The 27,368-nt window shown below is 40.8% G+C and overlaps 2 protein-coding genes across 3 annotated transcripts in view; one reads left to right on the top strand and one right to left on the bottom strand.

Moving 5' to 3' along the window:
- The window catches only part of Smc6 (structural maintenance of chromosomes 6), a 61,254-nt gene extending 48,883 nt beyond the window's left edge, over positions 1-12,371 (top strand). For both annotated transcript variants that reach the window (XM_085690856.2, XM_048439711.3), the window contains exons 24-27: positions 654-759; positions 7,080-7,232; positions 9,165-9,262; positions 10,227-12,371. In XM_085690856.2, coding sequence (XP_085546982.1) covers positions 654-759; positions 7,080-7,232; positions 9,165-9,262; positions 10,227-10,341 — 472 coding nt within the window. In that variant the 3' untranslated portion in view covers positions 10,342-12,371. The remainder of the gene's footprint in view (positions 1-653; positions 760-7,079; positions 7,233-9,164; positions 9,263-10,226) is intronic.
- A 6,220-nt stretch (positions 12,372-18,591) lies between these two features.
- Vsnl1 (visinin like 1) overlaps positions 18,592-27,368 on the bottom strand; it is a 119,012-nt gene continuing 110,235 nt past the window's right edge. Inside the window, exon 4 of the mRNA XM_048439720.3 lies at positions 18,592-19,855. Coding sequence (XP_048295677.1) covers positions 19,658-19,855 — 198 coding nt within the window. The 3' untranslated portion in view covers positions 18,592-19,657. The remainder of the gene's footprint in view (positions 19,856-27,368) is intronic.

Raw genomic sequence — 27,368 nt, 5'->3', positions numbered from 1 at the left:
ATAATCATAATCGTCTAACATGCATGCACACAGGAAAACAAAGGTGGATAGCACCGAAGAATGACGGGTGAGGTGGTTCACTGGGTCATGCACATGTCCACATATACATACACACCAGAATCATGAAGAAAAGAGAATTAAGGCAGCAGAAATTTCCTTAATAGTTCATTGTCACGTGACAGTGGAGCAGAAATGATGAGGCTTATAGTGTACCAACAAGGGACAAAACATTCCCTTAACCCTTTCCGCTGTGACGTTGGGGGAACAGGCAGGCAGATAAAGAAGATGAATATTTATTTACCTTGGTGTCTCTAAAGCTTTATTTCTTTAAGGACAAGATTTGTCTTATGCCTGAGGGTAATAATGCCTTGAATAAACTATTTGGGTGACTAATACATTCATATGAACTGGCTGTCATAATGGGGCATATTAAATGTAGACTATCTTTATTCATTTATAAATACTTGATATAAAAGTAATGAATTTGTTAGAATCCAGGACACAAATAAATATTAAAAACATAGGGAAAATCATCTTAAATACACCTATTAAAATGGAGAGCTGTTGTCCAAGCATTAGCATAGTTGTCTGTGCTTATACCATGTCGAACATATAGTTCTGTATTATAATGTGTCAAATTATTTTTTTTCAAGGTGTTTGACATTGCGATGCAAATTATACTTTGACAACTTATTATCTCAGCGGGCTTATTGTGGAAAAATGAATTTTGACCACAAGAATGAAACTCTTAGCATATCAGTAAGTATCTTGACCCCACATCTTTATTATTAGTTGTTTCTATTCTTTTGATGAGACGTTGATCAACCTTATCCTGTTAATCTTTAGAAACTTATTTCTAAGCTAAAGATGATCTGTGCTGGTATTTTTCACATTAAGTTGCTACTAATAAAGCTAGTAGCTTGGATTTTTTTCCCCCCACTCACATTGTTTTCTTAGGATGATAAGTAAAGTTTTATTTTCAGTCTGACTCCTGTTTAAGTTTTGCACAGCACCATGTAGGACATTATAGAAAGTCCATTGTCTGTAGTCCACTGTGGGAAACCAAGAAGTTTCTGCCTCGTAATTTAGTTATCTGCTGTAGATAACTCCCTTTGTAGATTCTGTGGTTGTGGAAATGTCTACAGAACGTGTGGTATGGGAATATGGATTAATAAGTGTATGGGAAGATAAAAAACAGCTACCCACTTTCAATAGTAACTGCTGCCCTTGATACCATAATTTTATCCTTCTAATATTCACAGAAAATATTTGATATTTGGGGTGCCATCGTCATTTAGAACCTCTGCATTTTAACCAAAATAGGAAATTAGCCTTGCCTTTTTAAAACCATTTATTTACTTATTTATTTATTTATTTATTTATTTATTTATTGCTTAAATTTTCATTGGTAAATTGTGTTCACCATCTCTCTACCCACCATTTTTGAGATCCAGTTATTTAAAGGTACAGATTTAAAAGTATGAGGAGAAATTAGGCCTGTCGTTGGTGGGTAGTATGTCATGATAACCCATTGTTTTTACTGCAAAAGTACAAGAAATCCAAAGAAATTACAAAAATTCTATTTTTAAAGTCATTGGAAAGCTGTGGAAGCAACAGTGACTAGATGAATTGAAATTCCAAGAAGTGGGAGAGTCTGTCCAAAGTAAGCTTACATTGCTGGATATTTTCCTTCCTGGAGGCATTTGCTGATGTCAGAATTTTGGTGGTGAAGAGGACTTCTGAGACTAGGCAGCAGGGCTTGTGGAGTGATAGACACGTGACTACTATTTCAGTTTATTCTTGAGAGCTGAGGTTGTGCATGGCTGGGCAAAGGCACCAGAACCTAAATCTTAGTAAGACTATAAATCCAGTTCAGGCCTGATTTCTCCCAGTTTAACTGTCAGCCAGCCTTAGCATAGTATGTCCTAGTCAAATGGAAACTTGGCTCCACCTTGATAGGCTGTTATGTGGGCTAGCATATCTGTTTTTATGCAAAACATTAAGTATAAAGTAAAAAGACTTGAGCCCCTACCATATAGTTAGGAGTTAAGCAGTTTGTCCATGCTCACCATCAGTGTACCAGTGATTCTAGCCAAAATCAAGAAACAAAAGAAAGGGATGATAAAGGAAGTCAAATTCCTTATATTTATACTTAACTAGGCCATCCAAATGATGAAATCTATATAACAAGGAACTAAAATAGTTAAATGCAACTAGCAGGGTTACAGAGACAATTAACATTCAAAAGTGAATTATATTTTTATATATAGTAGCACAATCAAAAACTGAAGTTTTAAAATACCATCTATAACAACATAAGATATAAAATACATAGAAATCTGATAAAATATCTGAAAAGCCAAAAGAGAAATTAATGAAGACCTAAGTGAGAAATTCATGGTTGTCAGGACTCAAAAAGGTCTGGGGAGAAGTCCCATCCAGTAAAGTGTCTGCTCTGCAAGTGTTAGGACTTGAGTGTAGGTCGCCAGCATTGCATAAAAGGCCACACACCAACCCCAGAGCTCTGTAGGCTCCTTGCCAGCAAGTCTAGCTGGATCAGTGAGCTCCAAGTTTAATAAGAGACCCTGTTTCAAACAAACAAAAAAAAATAAATGTGAAAAGGATTGAGGAAAACATCCCTCTCTTTCTTACACACACATATATGCACACACATACTGCGTACACTTATATATAAAGCATATATGTATACAGCACATACAATTGAACATGTCAAAATTTTGGTTCTTAGATTCAACACCAGTTATATAGTCACAAGCTTTTTGTGGAAATTGATAAGCTGGTTCTAAAATGTGTGGAGGTGCAATGGAACTAAAATAGTTATAATAACTTTGAAAAGGAAGAACAGTACTTAAAGACTTCCATTAACTGAAGACTAAAATAATAGACAGTAGGGTTCTGTTACATAGTGGCTCTCAACTTTCCTAATGCTGTGACCCTTTAATACAGTTCTTCATGTTGTGGTGACCCCAACCATAAAATTATTTTCATTTATGAAAGTTCTAGTGACTCGGTTACTTCATAACTCTAATTTTACTGCTGTTATGAATCATAATGTAAATCTGTTTCCCGATGGTCTTAGGTGACCCCTCTGAAAGGGTCATTTGAGACCTATCAAGGAGTTGTGACCACAGATTGAGAACCCCTATGATACAGAGCCATCCAGATTATGGAAACCAAGTGGAGATTACAAGGCACACAAGGGAATTACAGAGCGATGGATATGTTCTTTATTCTGAATTGCAGTTTCATACTTAAACATATTTGTTACAACTTAATTAAGTTGTGCATTTTAAATGTGTGCGGTTTGCTGGATCTTATTAAAATTAAAAAGATTTTCTTACATTTACTTGAGATTTCATGCCACAGTGTAAGTATGGAGGCCCAAGAACAATTTGCAAGTGTTTATTCTTTCTTTCTATTCTGGGAGTCCCGAAGAATGAAACTCAGATGCTCAGGTTTGGCCCTGAGTACCCTAACCAGCTAAGCCATCTTGCTGGCCCTCTTCTTGTTGTTTCCTTTTCTTTTTGTCTTAAAGCCGTAACAGTTACCAGAGAAATAAGACTTGGAAATGTGATTGATAATTAAAAGGAAAAGCAAGAATAGAACCAAACTCATGGTGATAGTTACAGTAGATAGTAGTCTTGTCTTTTTACCACAGTGATATGTTTCATGAAATAAGAGTTATTCATAGCAAAGTACAGTTTCAATACAGATTTGTATGTAATCTACACAAAACATGGTTCTAAAACTTTGAAAATATAGTACTTGATCTGAAGAACTCATTGGTTGGCTTGGCTTAATCGCCAGCTGGATGTAGGTAAAGATAAATATAACTGAGTTCAAGTAAGTCAGAAAGAAATATGTGAGCAACATAAAAACTAAACAAAAAACCACTGAACAGAGCCGAACAGACAGGAAGGACAAAATTAGCAGCTTTTGTGAGAATGCAATTGGAGTTCCACTAAGAACAGAATGAGCAAAGAACAGAAAAAAGTTCGGAACCAAAGTATTTAAGGGGCAAAGAGCATCAAACTTAACCTGTTCTGAGATTCTTTCACATCCTGGGAAGTGCTCTTATTTTATAATAAACCAAAACATGAGGGCTATGCTTAGGTCTCTAGCACAACCATTGCAAAGAATGTCAAGTGAATACATGTTAAAGGCCAACTTAAAGAAACTGCTTAGTGGGAAGCCAGCTATGTCTAGTCACATTTGGAGTGCTCAGGCAAGAGATAATACAAATTAGAGGCCACTGTAGGTTACAAAGGGAGACCCTGTCTCAAGATAGTCAAGAGAAGACAGCAAAGAACATGGGAGACAAACACAAAATAGTGAGAAATAAAATGTAGTTACCAGTAATTACATTATACCTTTGTGGGCCAAGAAAGTATATTAAAGGTAAAGATTGCTAATGTGTATAAGATTGTGAATCAGTTCTGTTAGAGGGAGACTTGAAATAATATTAACATAAGGACAACGAGGACCCTGAGTGAAAACATGGAACTTACACATTGCTGCTAACAAAATGAGGTTTCCATAGGCTTGAGACCAAAGGAGTGCTTCGTAGGATTAGAAAGTTATGCTGAAAAATACTTAAATTTGTGTAGTCAGAAGACAGGAAGTACAGGAAAACTGGATTAAAGGGCAAGCTAATAGTTAAATATAGGTGGAATTTTAACTCTCAGTAATGATTGGAAAAATCATAAAGTCGATAAAGTTATACAAGCCTATTGTATTACCAAATTTTGACCCAGTAGCATAAATGTAGAACACTGTGGTAGAGTATAATTTTTGGTAACTGCCTATGGAACATTTACCAGCATAGACCATTTTCTTGTCCCTGGTTAAACATCTCAATAAGTTTCAAAGAATTAAAGTTATAATTGAATGAAATTAGAAATAACAGTACCAAAAAATCCCAAATTTATAAAATTACACATTTCTAAATGATTAAGGAATCATAACAAATCACATGGGAATTAGAAGATGATTTCCATCAATAATAAAATAGTAAAACATGGCAGAACTTGAAGGAGACATTGCAGCACTTTTCAGAAAGGAATTTGTGGCACTCTATACATGTTTCAGGAAGAAAGGTAGATCCAACATTAGTGATCCATCTCAGGAAGCTAGGAGTAGATAACTATGAATTTGGGTACAGAGATCTCATAAAACTGTGAGAGTAGAAGAGGAGAGGAGAAAGCACACATCTAGGAGCAACAAGACAGGGGAGACTGCAAAGCAGACTGACCACAACTTCCTCATCTAGACAGACACTGCTGTAAATCCGTGGGTAAGGGGTGATCATTTCATGAATTATATTGGTTTCAAATTATTGGGTATTCCTTTGGTTCAACAGAAAAAAAAAACCAACTGACTTTTATCCCAGACACAAGGGGATTGAAATGCTAATTATTCTTACTTGACTGGTGTGTGCTTCATATGTGTGGAAATAAACACACCATGCTCCATTAATTTGTGCCACCCTTGCCTCCTAATAAAAAGTAAAGTATTTTCATGAAGATTTAAAAAATAGGACACAAAAAGCAATTTTAAAAAGTAGCCACAGTAAGGGAAGCTATTGCCTGGGGAAAGATAATTTTTGGTACATCATAAAAGAACTTATCTAGATATTTTTGAGAATAATAAAAGAAAAAAAAAACTTGGGCCCATTTTAAAATCATCAAAGACTCAAACGAGAAAATGTAGTTACCCAAATGGAGGCTAAGCATGTGGGCAGAGCTCAGGGTTGTTAGTCACAGCGAAGCACAGACAGAGAGGCAGCAGGACTGGAAACCGGTTGGTAAGGGAACAGAGTCTGAGCTGCTATATTGCTATTGGGAGGAAAGTGGCATTAATTTGAAAACCCATCTACATTTGCATATAAATTCAAGTAAAATAAATGCTTATGTCCTCATAAGATACTTTTTCCCTTAAGGGCATTGTGTCTTCTGAATGTGATATGCAGTATACATTTAAATTCAAACTTTGTAAGCCTTTTAGAATATCAAAAAAAGGAACTTATGCTCATTTGAGAGTAGCATATGCCTGGTACTTATATAAAACTGGTCTTTTCACTTTGTTAGATATATAGTATGTCTGCAGTTTTGTCAAAATAAAATAGAATATCTCTTTATATTATTGTCTCAGGAAATTATACAAAAGGAATGCTTTTAATATTATTAATTGATTTTGTTGTTGTTACCATAGAGAAATTGATTGATTGATTGATTGATTGATTGATTTTCGAGACAGGGTTTCTCTGTAGTTTTTGGTGCCTGTCCTGGAACTAGCTCTGTAGACCAAGCTGGCCTCGAACTCACAGAGGTCCGCCTGCCTCTGCCACCCGAATGCTGGGATTAAAGGCGAGCGCCACCGCCCGGCTCCATGGAGAGTTTTAAAAATGTCTCAGTTCATTCCCACTGTTCTTGGGTAAGCCTCTTTAAGTGGGTCTGTTTTCACAATCTCAGTTATTAAAGCTGTGTAACCACTAGATGTCACTATGATTCTAGTAATGAAAAATTATCTCAGTACTTTAAATGCTTAACTTGGTAACAATTTTAGAAGAAGTAGTTTAAATTGTTTGTTTTAATAAATAATGTTTGGTTGTCATACCTTTGGAATTTTGGTATGTTAGGTTCCACTAAGGTGACAAAAAGTACTCAATTTGATTTTTAAAATTTATTTTCTGTGTATGGACTTTTGGTCTACATGTATGTCTATGCACTAAGTGCATGCCTGAAGCCTGAGGAGGCCAGAAGAAGGTATCAGATTTTTGGAACTGGATTCATAGATGGGCATGGATCGCATTGTGGGTGCTGGGACATGAACCTGGGTCCTCTGTAAGAGCATCTTGATTCTGAATCATCTCTTCAGCCCCTCAGTTTAATTCTTTTAAAGTGAAACAAAAATTGGATAGCTTACTGTTATAGTAGAAAGTATTTTGAATGGAGTAGATTCTTTCAGACTTCTAATGTCTTAGCTTTATGTCTTCTCTCTCTCTTTCTCTCTTTCTCTCTCTTTAATTATAAACCTATTTCTTGTGATCACCCTTAAAGGTTCAGCCTGGAGAGGGAAATAAAGCTTCCTTCAATGACATGCGTGCTTTGTCCGGTGGTGAGCGCTCTTTCTCCACAGTGTGCTTCATCCTTTCCCTGTGGTCCATTGCCGAATCACCTTTCAGATGCCTGGATGAGTTTGATGTCTACATGGTACTGTTGAATTTTAAGTTTTCTAATTTTTATTTGATTGGAATGTTTTGAAAGGAAGAATCTTTTGTTTCCCCACAACAGGGTAGGCATGCCTTGCCACATTAGTTTGTGATGATAGTGGTGGGAAAACCCTATAGGTTAGTTCTCTCCACGGCTACTGTGTGGTCCTCTAGAGACCCAGCTATACTCCAGCTTTTGTCTAACGATGTACATTGTGAGCGTCCACCTGGCAGGCTTTCTCTCCTTCAGCCTTTTCCCTAGCTTATTGCCATCAACCTAGAGATATCATAAAACTTTTGCTTCTTAACACAGAGCTTTTGTAGACTGACTCCTTGGGTTATGGCCAGGCTTTTCAAAAGAATAACATGAAGGCAAGCTAGGTGACAGAGATGCAAGAACATTTGACTTTAAGGGTTAAAAAAAAAAAAAAAAGGTTGTGAAATCTTAGTCTGCTACAATTTTTCAAATGACTTAGATTTATCCTTCAGGGGTCTCAGTTCTCTATGTAATAGATGACATTATTTGCTACTCATTGGGCTGCAGTGAGGCTCAGACGAGATTCTGTGTCTAACAATGCCCTCACTATTGATGCATTGTAGTCTGGGTGCAGGCTCTACAGCAGCACTTGTTGATCCGATGTCGTCCGTCAGCTTGGTCTCTATTTACTGGAGTACTTGGCACCTGTCCTCCCTCCTTTGGGATGTGTTTTCTTATCGCCTCTACACTCTTTCTGGATTTACATTTTCTGTGTCCTCTTTCTAGTCTGACTTTCTACCTCCCAATTCTGATATTGTTGAGTGTTTGAAGTTTTTGGTTTGCTTTTTACAGTATTGTTAATATTCTGGTCACATGTGTAGATTTGATGTCATGTATATTCCTCCCTACAGGCCCCAAATACTATCTGCTTATAGACCTACTTGATGGATGTTTCCTGTCCTGATAATCTCATTTGCAGTCTAGACTTCCCACTACCCATTCCACCATCCAGTAAACTGTCAGCATCCAAGCTCAGTGTGTCTGAGACTGAGTGGCTCTTTCTCTCAAAACATCTTTCTTTTCTAAATTTTTTTACCTTGTTAATGACAAATCATTACCACCCTAATCACCTAGCTCTAAAACCTGTGTATATCTGACTAACTCTTCCCTGTGACTTACACGCTAACTGGTCCTTTTTAGTCCTCTGCAAAAGTTTCTCCCCTTTTCTCCCTCCTTGTGTCTGCTACCTTTTGTTGTCTATCTCCGGCTGCTGGAGTATCCTCTTGCTACACTTTTGGACTGTGTCTTGCTACTTTTCCAGCCCATCCTCCACATCTTTTAGGAGAGTTGATTTGTAAAAACAGACCTGACTGTGGTAACTCTTTTAAAAGCCCGAGTTGGTTATATCTAAAGTATTTAATTTTGTAAGGTAATATTGAGATCCTTAATGGCATAAAAATTTTAGCTGTACTAACCTGTAATTTTCCAAGCTCCATGCCCGTCTAATGTTTTTATACATTGTGTGTTCAAGTCTGCTTATCTTTCTATGATGCTGATTTGATGATGCCTGTGACTGCCAAATTCTAAGAAACTTGATAAATTTGAAACTAGACATGTTTTGTCTTTATCCTGAGGAATTAACTATTATTGTACTTATAGACTCATTCTGTAATAATTGTGTTATTGGTATATTTTCTTATTATTTTAGTTGTTATTTGTGTTTGAGAGAGGAAGCCATAATATAAATACTCGTGTCTATAGAAATGACCTGAGAGGATTTTTATTCAGTTATTTTCCTTTTATAGTTTCCGATACTATTTTTCTATAAGTGATCTACTTGGCATTGTATGTAAAGTAATGAACAAAACGCCAGAAGTTTATTCAGCCAATAGAATGTGCTTTTACAGGAATAGCTGATGCGAAACCAATCCTAACTTTTCTCATTTTTTCCTTCAGGATATGGTTAATAGGAGAATTGCAATGGACATGATACTTAAGATGGCAGATTCCCAGCGTTTTAGACAATTTATCTTGCTTACCCCTCAAAGCATGAGGTAACTTCTTAAAACTTGCTGTGTGTTTTGTTTTTATGATTACGTGTAGAAGTGACATACATAACTTAAACCTCTCCCTACACATACAAGGCTCCAAAGTCATACCTGCCAGATGAAGGTGTCTCATTCTGTAGATCTAGACCTGTGTGCCCTGATACCCAGTATCATCCAGCAAACATTCTAAGCTCAGTGTGTCTGAGACTCAATGGGTCTTTCATTTCTAAATATATGCACCATCTAACAATGGGAGAGAAATCTGTATGGAGACCACACACACACACACACACACACACACACACACACACACACACACACACACACACACTCACACTCCCAGCCAGCCAAAATCATGGGACTGGCATGGTTTTAAATACAGAAGTAAATAACCAGGGTGAGGGGGCTTTAGTCCTTTTCTTGCTCAGCAAACTTAAGATGACTTCTGCTTTCCTAGGTACGTAGACTTTTATTCATGCTCTGTCCCTTCTTTAAGAAATGAATGGACTCAAAAGTAATTTTGACTTGATTATATTTTGAATTTGTTCCTTTGTGGTTTTTTGACCAGCTAATACAAAGTGATTTTAGTAATTTTGTGTAAGACAAATGACTCAAGATTTCCTCCTCTTTATTCTTGGTTACTTAGAAACACTAGTCTTAGAAAGAGCTCTGTTCTGCTAGCCATCCTCTGCCATTAAGGATTGTTCCTCTGTTCTAAAGTCCTGTGATTCTGTGGAGGTTTGATTTGGAATATACAGGCAACACTAGACAAGAACAAGAATGTAAAATAGCTGATATAAAAATTTTTTATTTTCTTTTCATCCAAATTGAAGATATTGGGATCTAGCAGGAAGTTTTCATTCATTGATTGCTCATATTGTTGGGGATTGAACCAATGGTGAGTGCAAATATTTAATGAGTAGAAACTTTTTTTTTTGAGAAATTGAGTGTTTCATTTTGCTTCCTCTAGCTCACTTCCTTCAAGTAAACTGATTAGAATTCTTCGAATGTCTGATCCTGAAAGAGGGCAAACCACATTGCCTTTCCGACCTGTGACTCAAGAGGAAGATGACAACACCAGTTGACAACTTAGTGCCTTGCCCTCCTGCTGAAAGATTGTGAGGGGGTCTGGACTGGCAGATGAAATAGAATGAGACTAGAGAGATTCTGAAATAGAAGAGGCTCCTTTAATCTGATCCATTGATTGTGGAAAGCCTAGAAAACCAGCCGCTGCCAATAGATAAAATTACTACTGCTTTCCTTGTGAAAAACCAATTTCATAATACTGGTTTTAAATCTTTTAAGTTTGCTTACTTTGGAGTTTCTGTGTTTTACTTGTTTGTTTTTACCATCTACTTTTATAAATTTTTTCAGGAGTAAAATTTTGTACATATGCACATGTACATATCTGTTCAGTTTGCGTTCATTTCTATAGTATTTTGTAAGAATTATAATAAAAGTTTGAGCACCTGATGTTTACTTTTGACTTTCCAGGTTGTTACAGTCTAGTTTTTAAAATTAGCAAATGTCTCAGTATGGAATAGGGGAATGAAGTGCACAAGATTGGATATACTGCACACTTAGTTTAATTATTAGAGACCTACATATGTCTGGATATATTAAGCAAAATCTTTGCTTGCCCATTGATTTTTAAACAGTAGGGTACAACTATAGATTTGGGATATAGTTTTTAATCACTATATTTCATCAATTTTAAGTTGGCAAAAGTACCTTTTTTTAGGCACTTTGATCAATCTCTGAAGCGCTGCCAGCCCCAACAATGCTTTTTCCTTTGTCCTTAAAGTGTCTTCTACCCAAGGAAGAATATGCCAGGGCTATGTGATAGTTCCCATTTTGACCTATAGCCTGACTCCCTAGTGTAAAAGCCCTCTGTTTCTGGTGGTACTGCCACTGGGGGGTGGGGTGGAGGTGCAAGAGGATCACAAGTTCTAGACTTGCCTAGGCTATAGGTAGGGTAAGTTCAAGGCCAGCCTGGGCAGCTTTACCTATCTTAAAATAAAAGTGAAAATGAGGACTGAGAACATGAGAGCAGGACTGGGAAGATCAGGAGGTGCGGTCAGAGTAGCCAGTGGCTACGTGGGTCAAAGCCTGCGTTTGATAGTGGAATGACATGAGACACACCCTGATTTTACAGCGACTGAAGAGTTATACACTGATGAGTTTATTGTAAAAATTGCTATTTTTGATTTTTCTTTAAGAAAACATGAGCATACTAGTGCCTGTGTTCTGTAACAGCTTCTAAGGTTAGGACTAACCTTTAAACTAACATTGAATGGCAGCAAGAAGCACTTCCTATATTACCAGCAATAAGAATCAGAATACATATTTATGAACTTGAAAAGGAAATATTTTGAGAAAAGTACTATTTTTAAAAGCAAGCATACTTCTATAGTTATTGAAAAATCTGATTTTGTCTTGGTGGGAAAGAGAATGTATTCTTAGAATAGTTGCCCAAAATCCAAACGCATTTCTAATCTGATACAGAAAGAGGAAACTGCCGAGTGTTTTAAACTCCCCACCCCCATAAGCAGCATAGCTCGTTTGTATCAGAACTATTTTAGCATACATTTTTCTTTCAAATAAAAAGTGAAGTGGAATTTACCAGTCCGTTAATTAGCTAAAGAGTTTCAGTGATTTGAGTTCTTGTAGTGGTTTTAAATGTGCTTCTACAGAATGAGAAGTACAACCCTCAGACTCTGAGCTTTTCCCACTGTAGGCAGTGCCTTATGGGAAATGCAGCCCTCAGCCTGAGCTTCTCCCGCTGAAGGCAGTGCATTATGGGAAATGCAACCCTCAGATCCTGAGCTTCTCCCACTGAAGGCAGTGCCTTATGGGAAATGCAGCCCTCAGATTCTGAGCTTCTCCCACTGAAGGCAGTGCCTTATGGGAAATGCAGCACTCAGAAACCAAGCTGCTCCTGCTGAAGATATGCATTATGGGAAATGCTGCTCCTGCTGAAGACAGTCAAACGTTTTATTTTCAATCTTAAGTGAAGCCATCCTGTGTTAGTAATAACATCCGCTGGAAAATTTTAAAAGCTATTGTTCTTTTAAGCTGTGTAACTTCCAAAAATAAAACGTAAAATTTATACATATTAAGGTTATGCTTTTGTGAACTGGACAAGGACTAACTGACTAACTTGGGCCAATTCTTGAACAGGTATTTATACATGTCATTCAGATAGATCTAAAATCCCTAGACACCCCAAAACAGCTTTGATTTTAAAACAGCACACTCAGTGTTCTTCCCAGGAAATGATCAGAATCATTCACAAAATGACAAGAGTAGTTAGTTTAGCCAAAGTATGTGTACAGTTACTAAAATTAATAAACAACTTATTTTAAATATTTTCCAAGTTTTCATTTCTTCCATTCCTTTTCATGTGTGAAAGGACTGGCTCAAATTCTGTGTAAGAAATTGGGCACTGTATTGTACCAAGAGTGCTGTGATTGAGTGACCCAGAATGCCTAGCTGGAAGGTATGTACGATCTTGAGTTCCCAGAAGAGCTACATAACAAGACCCCCTCCCCCCCACACCAAATTTTTCCTTGAATACAAATTAGATGTAGGAATAAAGATTAAATGTGCATAATGTCTTAAGGTGGTATTCCAGTCATATCGTTAATGCTTTTACACAGCTATTGCTGCAGTGTCCCCTGATGTCCTGTGTGTTAAAAATTTGGTTTTCTTCCAGCCTGTGGTGGTTATTGAGTAGTAGTGGAACATTAGGAGGTGGAGTCTACTGAAAGGAAGTTAGGTGTTTGGTGATGGGAGTTGTATCCTTGAAGCTGCCATCTTGACCCCTTCTGAGGTTAACCCCAGGGTGTGAAGGAAGTCAATGAGGATTCTGGTTGCTGAGGTGTGGCTGCTTTAGTGGTACTCAATTACAGAGGGCTGAGTCAACATTTCAGCTCCTGGGCTTGCACTCAGCATTATGTATACAGTACATCCTCTTTCCCCCTTTCTTCCCTCTAGCAGGTAATCTCTTTCACAGGTGACCACAACAGCAAGTCCCTCCCATGTTCCAGGACCTTGCATTATAGAGACCCTCTATAGACAAGAGGTCGCTCGTTTGCTCCCGGCCGCCCAGACCCAAAATAATCACACAGAAACTGTATTAATTAAAACACTGCCTGACCTATTAGCCTGGGCTTCTAACTAACTATTACATCTTAACCCATTTCTATTATTTTATGTTTTACAGCAAGGCTCGTGGTTTACTGGTAAGGTTCCCAGGCATCTGTCTCTTTTGGTGGCTACATGGTGTCTCCCTGACTCTCTCTTCTTTTCTCCTCTATCTCTGCTTGGAATTTCCACCTTGCTCTCTTCTGCGCTGCAATAGGCCCAAAGCAGCTTCTTTATTAACCACTGGTAATAAATAAATCATCTTCACTGCATACAGAGAGGAATCCCACATCAAACTTCTTTGCTCTGGGTAGAGTGTAACTTCAAATAATGGAATCTGGTAGAATTGTGTAGTCCCAGGCTATATCTGAATAGACAGTGAAAAGAGGTGAAACTCCTGTGTTGGTCTCTGAATACTCAAGGACTTTTATTTGTTTTATTTTTTTATATTGTTTTTTATTTTTTTATTTTTCATTTTTCCATTCAAATATTTACACTTCCTTCCCTCCTCCCAATCCCCTCCCGCTCCCCCACACTTTCTCCTTCCTCTCCCTCCCTGCTTGAGAGAGGGCAGGGAACCCTGCCCTGTGGGAAGTCCAAGGCCCTCCCGCCTACATCCAGGCCTAGGGAGCTGTGCATCCATATAGACTAGGGTCCCAAAAAGCCAGAACATGCCATAAAAACAAGTCCCAGTGCCTTTATCAATGGCTTCTCAGTCAGCCCCAATCAGAGAGTCCGGTTTGATCACATGCCTGTTCAGACCCGGTTCAGCTGGGTTTGGTGAGCTCCCATTAGAACAGGCACAATGCCTCAGTTGGTGGACCAACCCCTCGCTGTCCTGACTTCCTTGCTCGTCTTCTCCCTCCTGCCTTTCAACTGGACCTTGGAGACTCAGTCCGTTGCTCTTATGAGGGTCTCTGTCTCTATCTGCCCTTAGGCTGGACAGGAGTGAGCTACTTTCCTCATGGTTGCCATAGGAGGAAGCTGAAAATGCTTATATGGAGAAGCCTTGATACTGATAGAAGAGGTTTTGTGCCCTTACTCTATAGCTGTTCAAAGCTTCTTGTGTCTCAAACAGGAGATATTCCAAGCCAGAATAAACCAAATGAGTTGTGGAATTAAGGGACAGGACACTGTTCCAAGACATTGAAGTTCAGAGTGGTTTACTTATAACTAGAGGAACAGATCTTCATACTTGAAGGTAAATGTTATAAAGTAAAACTAAATCTAATTCATAAAGTCCTGGATACAAAATGTCACAAATTAAATGGCCTTGAGAAAGCAACAGAAAGCCAGCTAGTTTTACTGAGAAACACCGACTTGGAAGCGCCATGATTAGGAGGCGGGAAGCAAAGTGATGGATGCATAGTAACCTGGGAAACAGGAAATGGCACACAATAAACTAGAATGTCAAGACAGTGTGAAAAGTACCTTCCGCAGCACCCTGGTGCCTGCAATAAAATGTGAGAGCCACAAGATAAGGGCAGGCAGTGACATCTAAGGGTCCAAACTTGGATCTCATTTCTGTGTGCAACATGCTGACAGCTTTTCAAATTTAGAAAAAGGCTTCAGTGCAAAAACCAATCCCATATTGTCAGGCCTCCTTAAAAGGAGCAAAAACTGGTCTCAGGGCCCCAAAGGCCTAAGCCCTGTACTGAAAGTTAGCTCTTAATAAAAATGGCACCTTGCTTTCAACTTGGAAAAGGAAGAAAAAAAAAAGTCCAAGATCAGACAATGTAATCCTTTTGCTAGGATATCAGTGTCAGGAAGATTTAGGTGGGTGTTTAAGACTTTTGCAGTGTTTCCTTCTGACTAGGCAGTGATGACACACACCTTTAGGATCTCTGTGAGTTCTTGGCCAGCCTGGTCTACATGGCTAGTTTCAGGATAGCCAGGGCCGTCCAAAGAAACCCTGTTACTATTTTTAAGGTTTCATTCCATACCAGTGTCACAGCGAAGCTCTCTGCAGCTAGGGCCTGGCCCCCTCACAACAGATCTGAATTGCTTGTAACTCCAGTTCCAGAGGACTCAGTACCTGGTCCGTGGGTACCAGGCACACACAAAGTACACAGATATACATCATACACAGAAAAGCACAATAGAAAAGTTTTGAAGAGTTGTATTAAAAGTCACGGTTGTTCTCAGATAATAGACTGGAGCCGTCATCAAGCTTACAGGATATATGTCATTGGACTCTAGAGTTACCCTTGATTAGAAAAGCTGTGTGCTTTTCCTTTCCCACGTCATGTGCTTATTACAATGGTTCTAAGCGAAGATCACCATTTCATGTTGTGTTTGAGGGGAAATAATTATCCTGTTGGTACAAAGTACTTAATCCCAGCACTTGGGAAGCAGAGGCTGATAGAGATCTGAGTTTGAGGCCAGCCTGACCTATGGAGGGAATTCCAGAATAGCCAGGGCCACACAAAGAAACCCTGTCTCAAAAAAGAAAACAAACAAACAAACAAGCATGGTACTTGTGGTAGTTTGAATGTAATTGACCACCTTAAACTCATAGGGAGTGGCACTATTCAGAGGTGTGGCCTTGTTGGAGTAGGTGTGGTCTTGTTTGAGAAGTGTGTCATTGGATGTGGGCTTTGAGGTCTCATATATGCTCAAGTCATGCCCAGTGTCTCAGTTCACTTCCTGTTGCCATTGGATCAAGATGTAGAATTCTCAGGGGCTGGAGAGATGGCTAGGCAGTTAAGAGCACTGATTGCTCTTCCAGAGGACCCGGGTTCAATTCCCAGTACCCACATAGTGGCTCACAACTGTCCATAACTCACATGTGTGGTGCATAGACACATAGGTAGCCAAAATACCAATACACATAAAATAAGTTTTAAAAAAGATGTAGAATTCTCAGCTCCTTCTTCAGCACCATATTTGCCTGCATGCCACCATATTCCTAGCCTCCATGCTCTCCACCATGATAATAGACTAAACCTCTGAACTGTAAGCCATCCCAATTGTTTACCTTTATAAGAATTGCCATGGTCATGGTGTCTCTTCACAGCAATAGAAACCCTAAGAGGGTACTCAGTATGCTACATCCAAAGAGCCTTTAGGTCAGGAGACATCAGGCCTCAAGCTGATCCCAAAGTCATTATGCCATGCAGCTCTTATAGCATCTTGGGAGACATATTTCCCATGGGATATGAGATGTGAGCTGTGGCCATAGGTAAGACTGGAATGTCCTGTTCTGAAGATGATGACAAAATCCCTTGTGCTGTATATTCTCCAAGATCTTCGCTTCACCTAACAGGAGATAGGATATGGCTCTCTTGGAATCAGGAACTCCAGTGGAAGTGACAGAGAAAAGGCATCAGTTGTGCTGGAGCCGAGATCAACTTATAAGAAGCGTTTGCTGCTACCAGGCTACCTTGTAAAGAAACACAAACTAGCCTGTGAAGAGGTCTTTAGGTCCAACCATCCCTGGCCCCAAGGCCCATTTCCACCACAGCCACAAGTACAAGTATACCATAGTCTCCAAACCAGTGTCAGCCGGCTGAACACTCAACACATGAGGTGATAAAATGCTTCTGTTTCAAGTTACTGGATTTGGGGGTTGAGTTATTATGAAGTAGTAGTAATGTAACCACCTCTGCTACCACCCACCATTCACCTAATGTGACTCTAGTCCTTTTGTGGGTTGCCTTCCATTTGTATATCTACTATACTGTGTAGCAGGTTTTATTCTTTTTCTCCCACTCAGCATTTAGAACATTTTCCATGTTGTGCATGCCAGGTCTCCTCTCCAGTGGCTACATTGGATGCCAACCTGAGATATCTTTTCTATTCTGCTTACCTGATCCTCTACTGATAAGTCAGTAGATTGACTCCACTGTCTATACCCCAAACAGCCATCACAGATGTCCTGGGGCATGTCCTCATAGGTCCTTCTGTGAGTGTTTTTCTTGGGGGGGGGGAGTGGGTAGGATGGGGAGAGTAATATGGTCAGGAATAGCAATGCTAACCCAAAGGGCACACATGACTTTTGCTTCAGGGTCAACTGTGCCAGCCAGTCTACACTAATCACACCAACGAGGACTAAACAAGCGAACATGATTTTCATTGTTCGCTTGGCTTCTGCATTTGACTTACAGAAAGAACTAGTGGGCCCGCTGAAGGGTTTAATTTCTGTAAGTTACTGACCTCTTCCCCTTATTTCCCTCTATGGTGGTCATTCTGGATGGTCTTACTTCTAATGTCACCTCACCACCCTTGTGGAAAGAGCAACCACCCTCTCCCAGCCCTCTCCCTTGCTCTAACCTTGCTGTATTTTTCTCCTGCATCTTGGTGTGTGACCTTCATGAGCATTGTGTGGGCTGCGTCCACACACGCATGCATAAGAATGGGGTTGGGTGCTAATACGCAGTCAGCAAAACTTTGTTATAAATGGTTCACCAAAGCCCAGTGCCACCCCCAGCTTACCCATGCTATCCTCACTAAGTGAGAGGGAACAGTAGTGATTGGTGCCAAATCTCACAGACCTCTCTGTCCATGCATCTTCTCCGTCTCACCATGCACAGGAGCTAAGGGTAGAGGGCTTCTGCTCACACATGGAAGTGTCATCTCCGGGGGCAGAACTTAGGTACCTTGGTGTCCGATGAGTAAATAGGAAGCGTTACTTGGTCACAATTACTTGGGAAATGAATTGGATGGAATCATCATATCCTGGTGTCATTTAGTGGTACTAAGACAAAGGGAAGTGGTTAGGGGGAAAAGAGGCACTTGGTAAAAAATGCTTTGAATAAAGAAAAGAGGCTGCGGTGTTTGATATAAGTAGGCGCTGGCTCTACAGAAGTTATGTCAATTAAAATAAAATTGATAGGCTTTTTTGTTTTGTTTTTTGTTTGGTTTGGTTCTGTGATCACCATGGCTGTCCCTGAAAGGCTCAGTAGCTCATGGGCAATGCAAATCTAGCTGTCCCTATCCCAGAAAACACAAGAGGACTGCACTGTGTGAGGAAGCTGAATTCCAGGCATGCTCCAAAAGTGCCAACCCGATTTAGAGTCCTAGATGAGATTTCTCCTCCCCAGGATCAGAAGGATCAGTTATGTTCCATCGTGAAACATAAGGAAGTTGCATGCTTTCTCCTTCCGACTAACCCTGGAGGGCACCCCTCGGCTGCCCACCAACTGTGCCTCCAGAGTTGTATAGGACATAATACATTGTTGGCACCAAAGTCACACTGAGATAAAGTTTATTGTTACATAGCATTTGTTTTCCAGAATGAACAAATCTTCTGTTTTCTTTCAATGTTACATGCCATATCCATTGCCCTCCTTGGGGGAGGGGCTGATGAGGAGCTGGAAAGTGACTCCTCCCCTCTTTCATTCATTCTTCAAATCCCAAAGACGTCTGCTCAAGGGTGGACTTCGTAAGCCATGGCAAGCTGACCCCTGACTATTATGAACATCAAGCTGAAATTTATAAATGAAGAATTAGGGAAATAAATCAAATGTTAGAAATTTATTTGGGACATCTATTGCCACCTTTCTGGAAGCCTTTGAAATGTCAAGCAGAAATCAATACATTCTCATCATCATGTTTTGCTTTCAATAAATAATACCTTTGTGTCTGTATATATATATATATATAGATATACTTAATTTATCATTTAGCAGGATTTTTAAGTTTTATGCCGCATTCATCCAAAAACATCTCTTTCCAGGTTGAGAGGATACAAATGAGGTAAGAATTAAGGCAAACCCAAAAGGCATGCAAGTGTAGTACGTTTATAGTCACAGATAATACAAGCTGTGTGGGGCCAGACAGGGAGCCAAGGATCCCTCCTGTGGGTCTGTCCAGTACAGCTTCACAGGAGAACGGGGACACAGCCAATAATTAAGTTACATTACCATGGGGGTCTCAGTGCTACTAACATTATATAATCAAGGAGACACAAGCATTAGCAAAACATGTACAAGAAATCATAGAACTCTTGGTGGCACGCTTCTGCCCAGGCTTTGGAGGAAGGTTTAATGAAGTGGTGTCACACGAATCACACTGTGGCAGGTTGCCGGGTTTGTTTTATAATATATGCTCTTAAAATTCATTAGCAAATGACATTCTCATGCACACAAGTGTTTCAAACACAAGAAGCAAGTCCATTTATAGGTAGTCCAAGCAATTGTGTGTGTGTGTGTGTGTGTGTGCGTGCGTGTGTCTGTGTGTCTGTATGTGTGTGTGAATAGCTGCAGACTGAATGGAACATCAAGACTTCTGTGCAGTCCAAGCATTGGCATCAGCTCATTTCTGAATGTCGCACTGCAGAAGTAATACAATGGAAGGGTCGCTCTTTGCGGCTTCTTTGAATTCATCCAGTGTAATCTGGTCATCTTTGTTCTTATCCATCTTGCTGAAGATCTTGTCCACTCGCTGTTCAGGCGTGAGGCCATCCTCATTCATTTTCATCATGATCACGGTGCCCACCATTTTGTAGATGGCCTTGGGGAAAAGAACATGGTGGATGGTATTACAGGAAACCCAGAAAGCCAGAGAGCGCTCTCTCCCTGTCTCCCGTCACCTAATCAGATCCTGTTTATCCCTCCAAACTTAGTTTCCCTTTCGCTTCCCATGCTGTCCGTTCCCATGGTAACCCAAACCTCTTTCCCCCGTGGGATATAATACACACTCTATTATCGTGCTAGCTAGTTTCCTGTCAACTTGACATAAGCGAGAGTCACTTGGAAAGAAGAGCATCGTTTGAGGAAGTACCTCCATCAGATTGCCTGGATGTCATTGTCTTGATTAGTGATTGATGGGAAGGATCTAGCACACAAGAGGCAGTGCCAAGCCTGGGCAGGTGATTCTTGGGCAGTATAAGAAAGCAGGCTGAGTCAGCCGTGAGAAACACGGCAGTAAACAGCGCTCCCCTGGCTTCTGGTCCGTTTATATCTCCATGTTTCTGCTCTGCTTGAGTTCCCGCTCTAACTTTTCTCAGTAGGGGACTATGATCTGGAGGTGTAAGATGAAATAAACCCTTTCCTCCCCAGGTTGCTTTTGGTCATGGCGTTTTATCATAGCAATAGAAACCCTAATTGAGACAATGTCTATAGTTGCTTTGTCTAACTCAACAGAGAGTACATTCCATGAAACTAGAAATCCCATGTTTTTCTCACTTCTTCAGTACTTGGCACTATATTTGTCACATAATAAGGATTCAATAAGTATTAGTTGAATAAATAAATCGTTTTAATTTGCTGGGGCCAGGGACATGGAGTGAGAAGGCAGTAGGGGGAAGAGCCAAGAAGGTGAAGAGTGAAGCTCCAGAGAGGATGCAAAAGGCAGTCCGGAAAATTCTCCTTCAGAGGGGATAAGGAATTGAATTCTTAAATAGTTTACAATGAGAATAATATAAGCAGATATGTGTAAATCTCAAGAAAATTAGATGGAGAAGATTTGGGGGTGATTATCAGGTTTCAGAGCGGAAGAAGCATATAGGTCAGTGGTAAAATGACGAGTCATGAATTGGGGAGAGGATCAGGAAAAAAAATGACGCATCTCTTTTCAGATATTCAGAGTTTTGGATGGGGATGACAGTCACACACACTCGGTTTGGGAATTTAGAAAAAAAAATGGCATGATCCCAGCTGACAAGAGACTCACAATGTATTGCAGCAGGGAGAGCTTTAAAACTCAGCTTGCAAAGAAGTTAGTTCCGAAAGACCTGTAGATTAGCATGAGCGAAAGAGCAGAGTGAGGAGAGTCCCCCAGATCAGCTGATCATCCACAATTAATTCTCGATGCGGGTGTTTCCTAGGCAGGCAGAGTTTTCTCTCGTGAACACGGCCTTAGGTAGGTGCTCGTGGCTGCAAAGACTTTTCATGACAGTGCGCATACAAACGTGTAGCCTCCAAGTGGGAACAACAGATGTGCTCTTCCATTAGTAAATAGGGGACAAATCTGTAGAGGGACAGCGTGTTAGCGATGACAAGGAATGGGCTGCAGTGAGAGCTTAAACTGGGTAAATCTCAAGAAGCAGAAACGTGAACCAGCACGGCCAGACACAAGACACCGCCGCCAGAGTCACGGGATTTCGTTTATGGGCGGCGTCAGACCCGTAGAGGCAAAGAGTGGCATTTGCCTGAGTCTTGGTTGACAGGAGGTACAGGGGTATGAGGGATCTAATTAAGGACTAAAAATACTTTGGAATTACATTATAGTGAGTGCTACAGTCCTCTGTAAATTTACCCTCCCCACCCCAAAGAGCATCAAATTGTACAGTTACAATGGGTGAACTTATAGCCTGCAAACTGCAACTCAATGCAGAGGTTTTAAATATGCCTATTAGGGAGGGCACCCACTAGAGAGTGTGTTCTATTCTAATCTATCGAGTTATCTCAAGTCCATTGTGTTACAATATTTTGTCATGTTCAGTTTTGCAGCTAGATTGTCTTGCTTTATGGTGAAAAAAAATCTAAGAATTTTAGGTTTTTAAGAGCGGCAGAAATTCCATTACATTTGTAGACAGGGTCCAAGTTAGCCCAGTAGCCTGAGTCTGCTCAAGGGAAAGACAGAGTCTGTTTCTTGGTCCTGCAAGTTTAAAAAAAGACAAAAGGACCATTCGCTTGTAGCTGTGATGTCCCCCTGTCCTTTAAAAGAGAAAATCAAAAGGTTTCTCATGAGGCAAAAGACATGAAGCAGCCAGGAAGAGAAGTGTCATATTGATAAAGTCAGGATTCTGACAATTATACACATAAGAGGCACCTCTGGGGACCTCAATAGCAAGTCTGATATGACAGGGCGGGGCTCTCAGTAATGGTATCTGAGAATAAGGCACCCGAGAAAGGAAAGTTCCAGTAAGTCCTCCACCATATGTCAGTACAGATCAGAGAGGGCATGCCTGACCTCAGATTAAACCCTAACATGCCACAGAATAACATGCCTGCAGAATCATTCTACATCATCTGTCCCGGGGGCATTTCCAGCACGCATCAGCAAGTTTCCCATGAACTTCCTCGTGGGCAAAGTATCTTCTAGCGTGAAGAAGTAAGTAAGTGTTTAGTCTGTCTCCATGTGTGGACCTGCCAGTCACACCCCTATCTCTCTGTTGGGTTCAATCTAATAGGCGTTTGAGGCCCTCTGCACCTACTTCTTTCCTCCTACAGATCTGTCTCCCATCAAATCAGCACCCACCTCACTCACTTGTCCTTCTCCATTTTCTCTGAGCATTGTCTCTGAGGTTAGTGAGCTGCTCAAGATTAGCCACTTGTCCTTTTGCTTATTAGCCTCGCTGCTGCTACTGTGCAGGGAAGCTGGTTGTGGTGGTTTGAATGGGAATGACCCCATAGGCTCATATTTCTGAATGTTTTGTCCCCAGTGGTCAGACTGCTTGGGAAGGATTAGGATGTGTGAAAGAGGTGTCCTGCTGGGGACTTTCTTCGAAGTTTCAAACCAGCTCCCCACCCATGCCTATGGATCCGATGTAAGCTCTCAGCTACGGCTTCAGCACCATGCCTACCTCCTTACTGCCTTGTTTCAAGTCTTGACGGTCATGGATCCACCCCCTGAAACTGTAATCAAGCTCCCCATTAAATAATTCTTCTATAAGTTGCCTTGGTAACGGCATCTCTTCATAGGAGTATTAACCCTAACTAAGTAAGACATCATCCCTTACTGAATTGTCAGCTGCAGGCTACCTGAACTCAATGCAAGGTGGGAAGTCAGAAGGAGAACAAGAGGTCAAACTGACCAAGGTGAGAAAATTAAGACCAGTGTGAGAGGTGTGTTTGGGCTAGACCTGAGTGTGGGAGGGTATGGTTGGGCTAGACCTGAGTGTGGGAGGGTATGGTTGGGCTAGACCTGAGTGTGAGAGGGTGCGGTTGGGCTAGACCTGAGTGTGAGAGGATGTGGTTGGGCTAGACCTGAGTGTGGGAGGGTGTGGTTGGGTTAGATCTGAGTGTGGGAGGGTGTGGTTGGATACACAGCCTTGAGACACATTCCAGGCAGAAAGAACAACTGAGACAGGATATAAAGGCAGAAACTTAAGAGGATCACAGGAAGAAACAGCTAATCTAGGGACCTGGGTCACATTTCTTTTTTTTTTTTCCTTAGTTTTTAATGCCCAGCCTTAATTTGTCTTGCTTTTTGCCAGCTTTTCTTTTTTTCTTTTTTCTTTATTTTTATTTATTTATTAAAAATTTCCACCTCCTCCCCTCTTCCCATTTCTCTCCCACTCCCCCCACTCCTCCTTCCCCTCCTTCTCCAGTCCTAAGAGAAGGCAGGGTGCCCTGCCCTGTGGGAAGTCCAAGGCCCTCCCCCCTCCATCCAGGTCTAGGAAGGTGTGCATCCAAACAGACTAGGCTCCCAAAAAGCCAGTACATGCAGTAGAATCAAAACCCAGTGCCATTGTCCTTGGCTTCTCAGTCAGCCCTCATTGTCAGCCACATTCAGAGTCCGGTCTGATCACATGTTCATTCAGTCCCAGTCCAGCTGGCCTTGGTGAGCTTCCATTAGATCAGTCATACTGTCTCAGTGGGTGGATGCACCCCTCATGGTTCTGACTTCCTTGCTCACATTCTCCATCCTTCTGCTCTTCATCTGCACCTTGGGAGTTCAGTCCAGTGCTCCAGTGTGGGTCTCTGTCTCTATCTCCATCCATTGCCGGATGAAGGTTCTATGGTGATATGCAAGATATTCATCAGTGTGGCTATGGAATAAGGCCAGTTCAGGCACCCTCTCCTCTGCTGCCCAAGGACCTAGCTGGGGACATCTCCTTGGACACTTGGGAACCCCTCTAGGTTTGGCAAGAGACTTGGGTTGCGTTTCTTATGTACTGAAAGTCTAAGATGTTGATCTAATTGAGAAAAAATGAGCATCTCTAAAACAGAGCCACAGCAACACACGCACACAGAGCGCTGGGAATACGGTCTAAAGTTATAATACAGGCCCTTTTCACTTTTTTCTTGAGACAGGGCCTCACTAACGTGTTCCGTGGTTGTCTTGAGCTCTTTTTGTATCCCAGACTGCCCTTGAACTTATAATCCTCCTGCCTTAGCCTTTTAAATATGAGGGTTATAGGCAGGCACTGCCTCATGTCCTTTCTGAGAGATTGCAAATGAATATTAAAATATCTAATGAACCATGCTCAAGTCTAAAGTATATACAACCCTTGAGTTTAACCTTGTCACTACCTTCTCTCATCTGTAAACCCGAACAATTTTGTCATAAACTACCAGCACCTTCATCTTAGAAGGAAATGTTTTAAGGGAAATCACTAAACCAACTCTTGTATTTATCTTTCGCTTATATACTCATGTATTTTTATTTTCTTTTGCTTTTTTTTGAAAAAATTACTTACTTGTCTTATATGTGAAGTCATTTCACCTACATGTATGCCTCACATGTGTTCCTGGTATCCCAGATACCAGAAGAGGGCATCAGATCCCCTGAGATCGGAGTGACAGTCAGTTGTGATTTGCCATATGGCTGCAAGGAATTGAACCTGGGTCCTCTGCAAAAGCAGTCAGTGCTCTTAACAACTGAACAATCTCTCCAGTCCCCTTGTTTAATTCTCAAATTTTACTTGCATTTTAAACTTTGCTATCCTTGAATCTGATTATAAATTACACCCATTGTCATTGTATGTTGGAAGTATGTAATTTGATTACATACTTTTGATTTGACAGGGTGTTACAATTAAGAGACTGCCTTGAGTCTTAGACTTTGGGGTTTAATCTGTGCTGAGACTGTGATAGACTATGAGTACATCTGAAATTTGCTTCAACGCATTTTGCATTATGATATGGCTCCAAGCCTTTGGGGGCCAGGGAATAGAATGCGGTATTTTGAATGAGAATGACCCCCTTAGGCTCATGTTTGAATATTTGGTTCCTAATTGGTGGAACCATTTAGGAAGGATTAAGAGGTATTGGTGTAGGAGGGTCTTCTTTCTATGTGTTGCTTTCATTAGTCAAATAAAGGAACTGCCTTGGCTTTTTGATAGGGCAGAATTTAAATAGGTGGAGTAGACCGAACAGAATGCTGGGAGAAAGAAAGCAGAGTCAGGCAGACACCATGACTCTTCTTTCCTAGACGGATGCTGGTTAGACTCATGCCAGTAAGCCACAGTCAAGTGGCGATACAGATTAGTAGAAATGGGTTGAATCAATATGCGAGAGTTAGCCAATAAGAGGCTAGAATTAATGGGCCAGGCAGTGTTTAAATGAATACAGTTTCCGTGTAATTATTTCGGGTGTAAACTAGCTGGGAGCTGGGTGGCGGGAAAGCAGCCCGCCACTCTTTTTACAACAAGGTGTGGTCTCATGGGAGGAAGTGTGTCACTGTGGGTGGACTTTGATGTTTCAAAGCCCATTGCATTCCCAGTTGCTCTCTCTGCCTGGTGCTTCCCAATCTAGGTGCAAACTTTCACCTGCTGCTTCACCACCATCCCTAGCAGCTGCCATGCTCTCCACCATGATGGTTATAGATTCTAGAACCATGGGCCCTAAGTTAAACTCTTCCTTATATAAGTTCTCTTGGTCTTAGTGTCTCATCATAGCAATAGAAGTGTACCTAAGACAGGAAGACACTAGATCACAAGGGAAGTACCTTAATGAATGGGATTAAGGTCCTTATGAAAAAGGACCAGTCAGGTACTTGTCACTTCCATCATTTAAGCACCAGTAAGAAGGCTCTGTATAGATCAGGAAATGATCCCTCACCATGTAGCAAAAGTTCTAATAGGTCTTAATAATAAAAGCCCAGAGTCAGAAATTGGTGAAAATGCTAAGAGATCAGAGAGACAAAGGAACAAAACCACAGTCACCTTATATCTCAACCTCCCAGCTGAAAAAAGAGACTGAGTTCCTGTTTCCTCCTGCCTAATCACTTCCTCTCTTTGCCCAGCCATATCACTTCCTGTCTGTCTGTACAGACCTCCAGACCTCTATGGTTAGCTAGTGGCTAGCTCTGCCTTCTGATCTTTAGGCAAGTTTTATTTGTACAAACAAGAAATCACTACATAACCAGAATCTGCCAGGGACTTGCTCTCAGATGTTCAGCTTCTAGGCCTATGATGGTTACATTCCTGCCGTTCATAAACCACTGAGTCTAAAGTATTTTGTTACAGCACCCTCTCCTGTCAATCATCTCCAGCCATCATGTACAATGTATTCTGAGTTGCTTTCTACCATAAACTAGGCAGTGTTTTTAGACTTTACAATGGCAATGTAGGACTGGGGTTCTTGAGATGAGAGGACCAGAGATGAGTCTCTCCAGGTGGCAGCAGAGGGCTAAGGTCTCAAGCAACATAGCCCTCTTCCCTTTTCAGTAACTTGAGGAGGCAAAGTCTTAGTGGGAAGCAGAATTAGCCAAGGAAGACCAAGAGGCGGGAGATGTGCAGAGAACTCCAGACGTCTGCTTAGGGCTCTGCTAGGATGCACAGAGAGTGGAATTAAAGAAGCTCCTGAACAGCTGTGCTGACAGGACTGGGGACCATTCTAGTCCTGGCCTGCCAGAGCAGAGAGCGTTTGCAGAGTCCCTGGAATGTCCAGGGGCGGGGATATTCCTTTCTTCCTTGGAGAGCAAATTTTGTTGCAAGGCTTTTCGACACTATCTCTGAATCTCCCACCAACCCTGCAGCCAAGTCACTAACTGCTTCTAGCTTTCCAGATCCCATCAGTTCTCAAAGATGTGTCCATGTTCTTGGTGATCTTTGGCTGAAGAACACTGATAGATTTTTCCATTTTTTGGACTGCATGTTCCTTCTCCCTTGAAAGTTTCTGCACTTTCTATTCTTTTTTTTTTTTTACTTTGATTCATTTGGTTCTTCTTATTCTCCTCCTCCTTCTCCTCCTCCTCCTTCTTCTTATTAATGTGCTTGTATGTGTACAAGTGCACATGCATGTGTGTGTTTCGAAGAAAACTTTTGGTGCCATCCCCAGGAATGCTGTTCATTCATTTTCTTTAAGACAAGAATCTCTAATTAGCTTTGAGCTCAACAATTAGGTGAGACTGA

Source organism: Myodes glareolus, chromosome 6 (genome assembly GCF_982192425.1).
Source record: "Myodes glareolus chromosome 6, mMyoGla1.1, whole genome shotgun sequence".
In the NCBI taxonomy this organism is placed as follows: Eukaryota; Metazoa; Chordata; class Mammalia; order Rodentia; family Cricetidae; genus Myodes; species Myodes glareolus.
The sequence above is the reverse complement of the archived record's forward strand: the minus strand, read 5'-3'. Positions and strand labels throughout refer to the sequence as shown.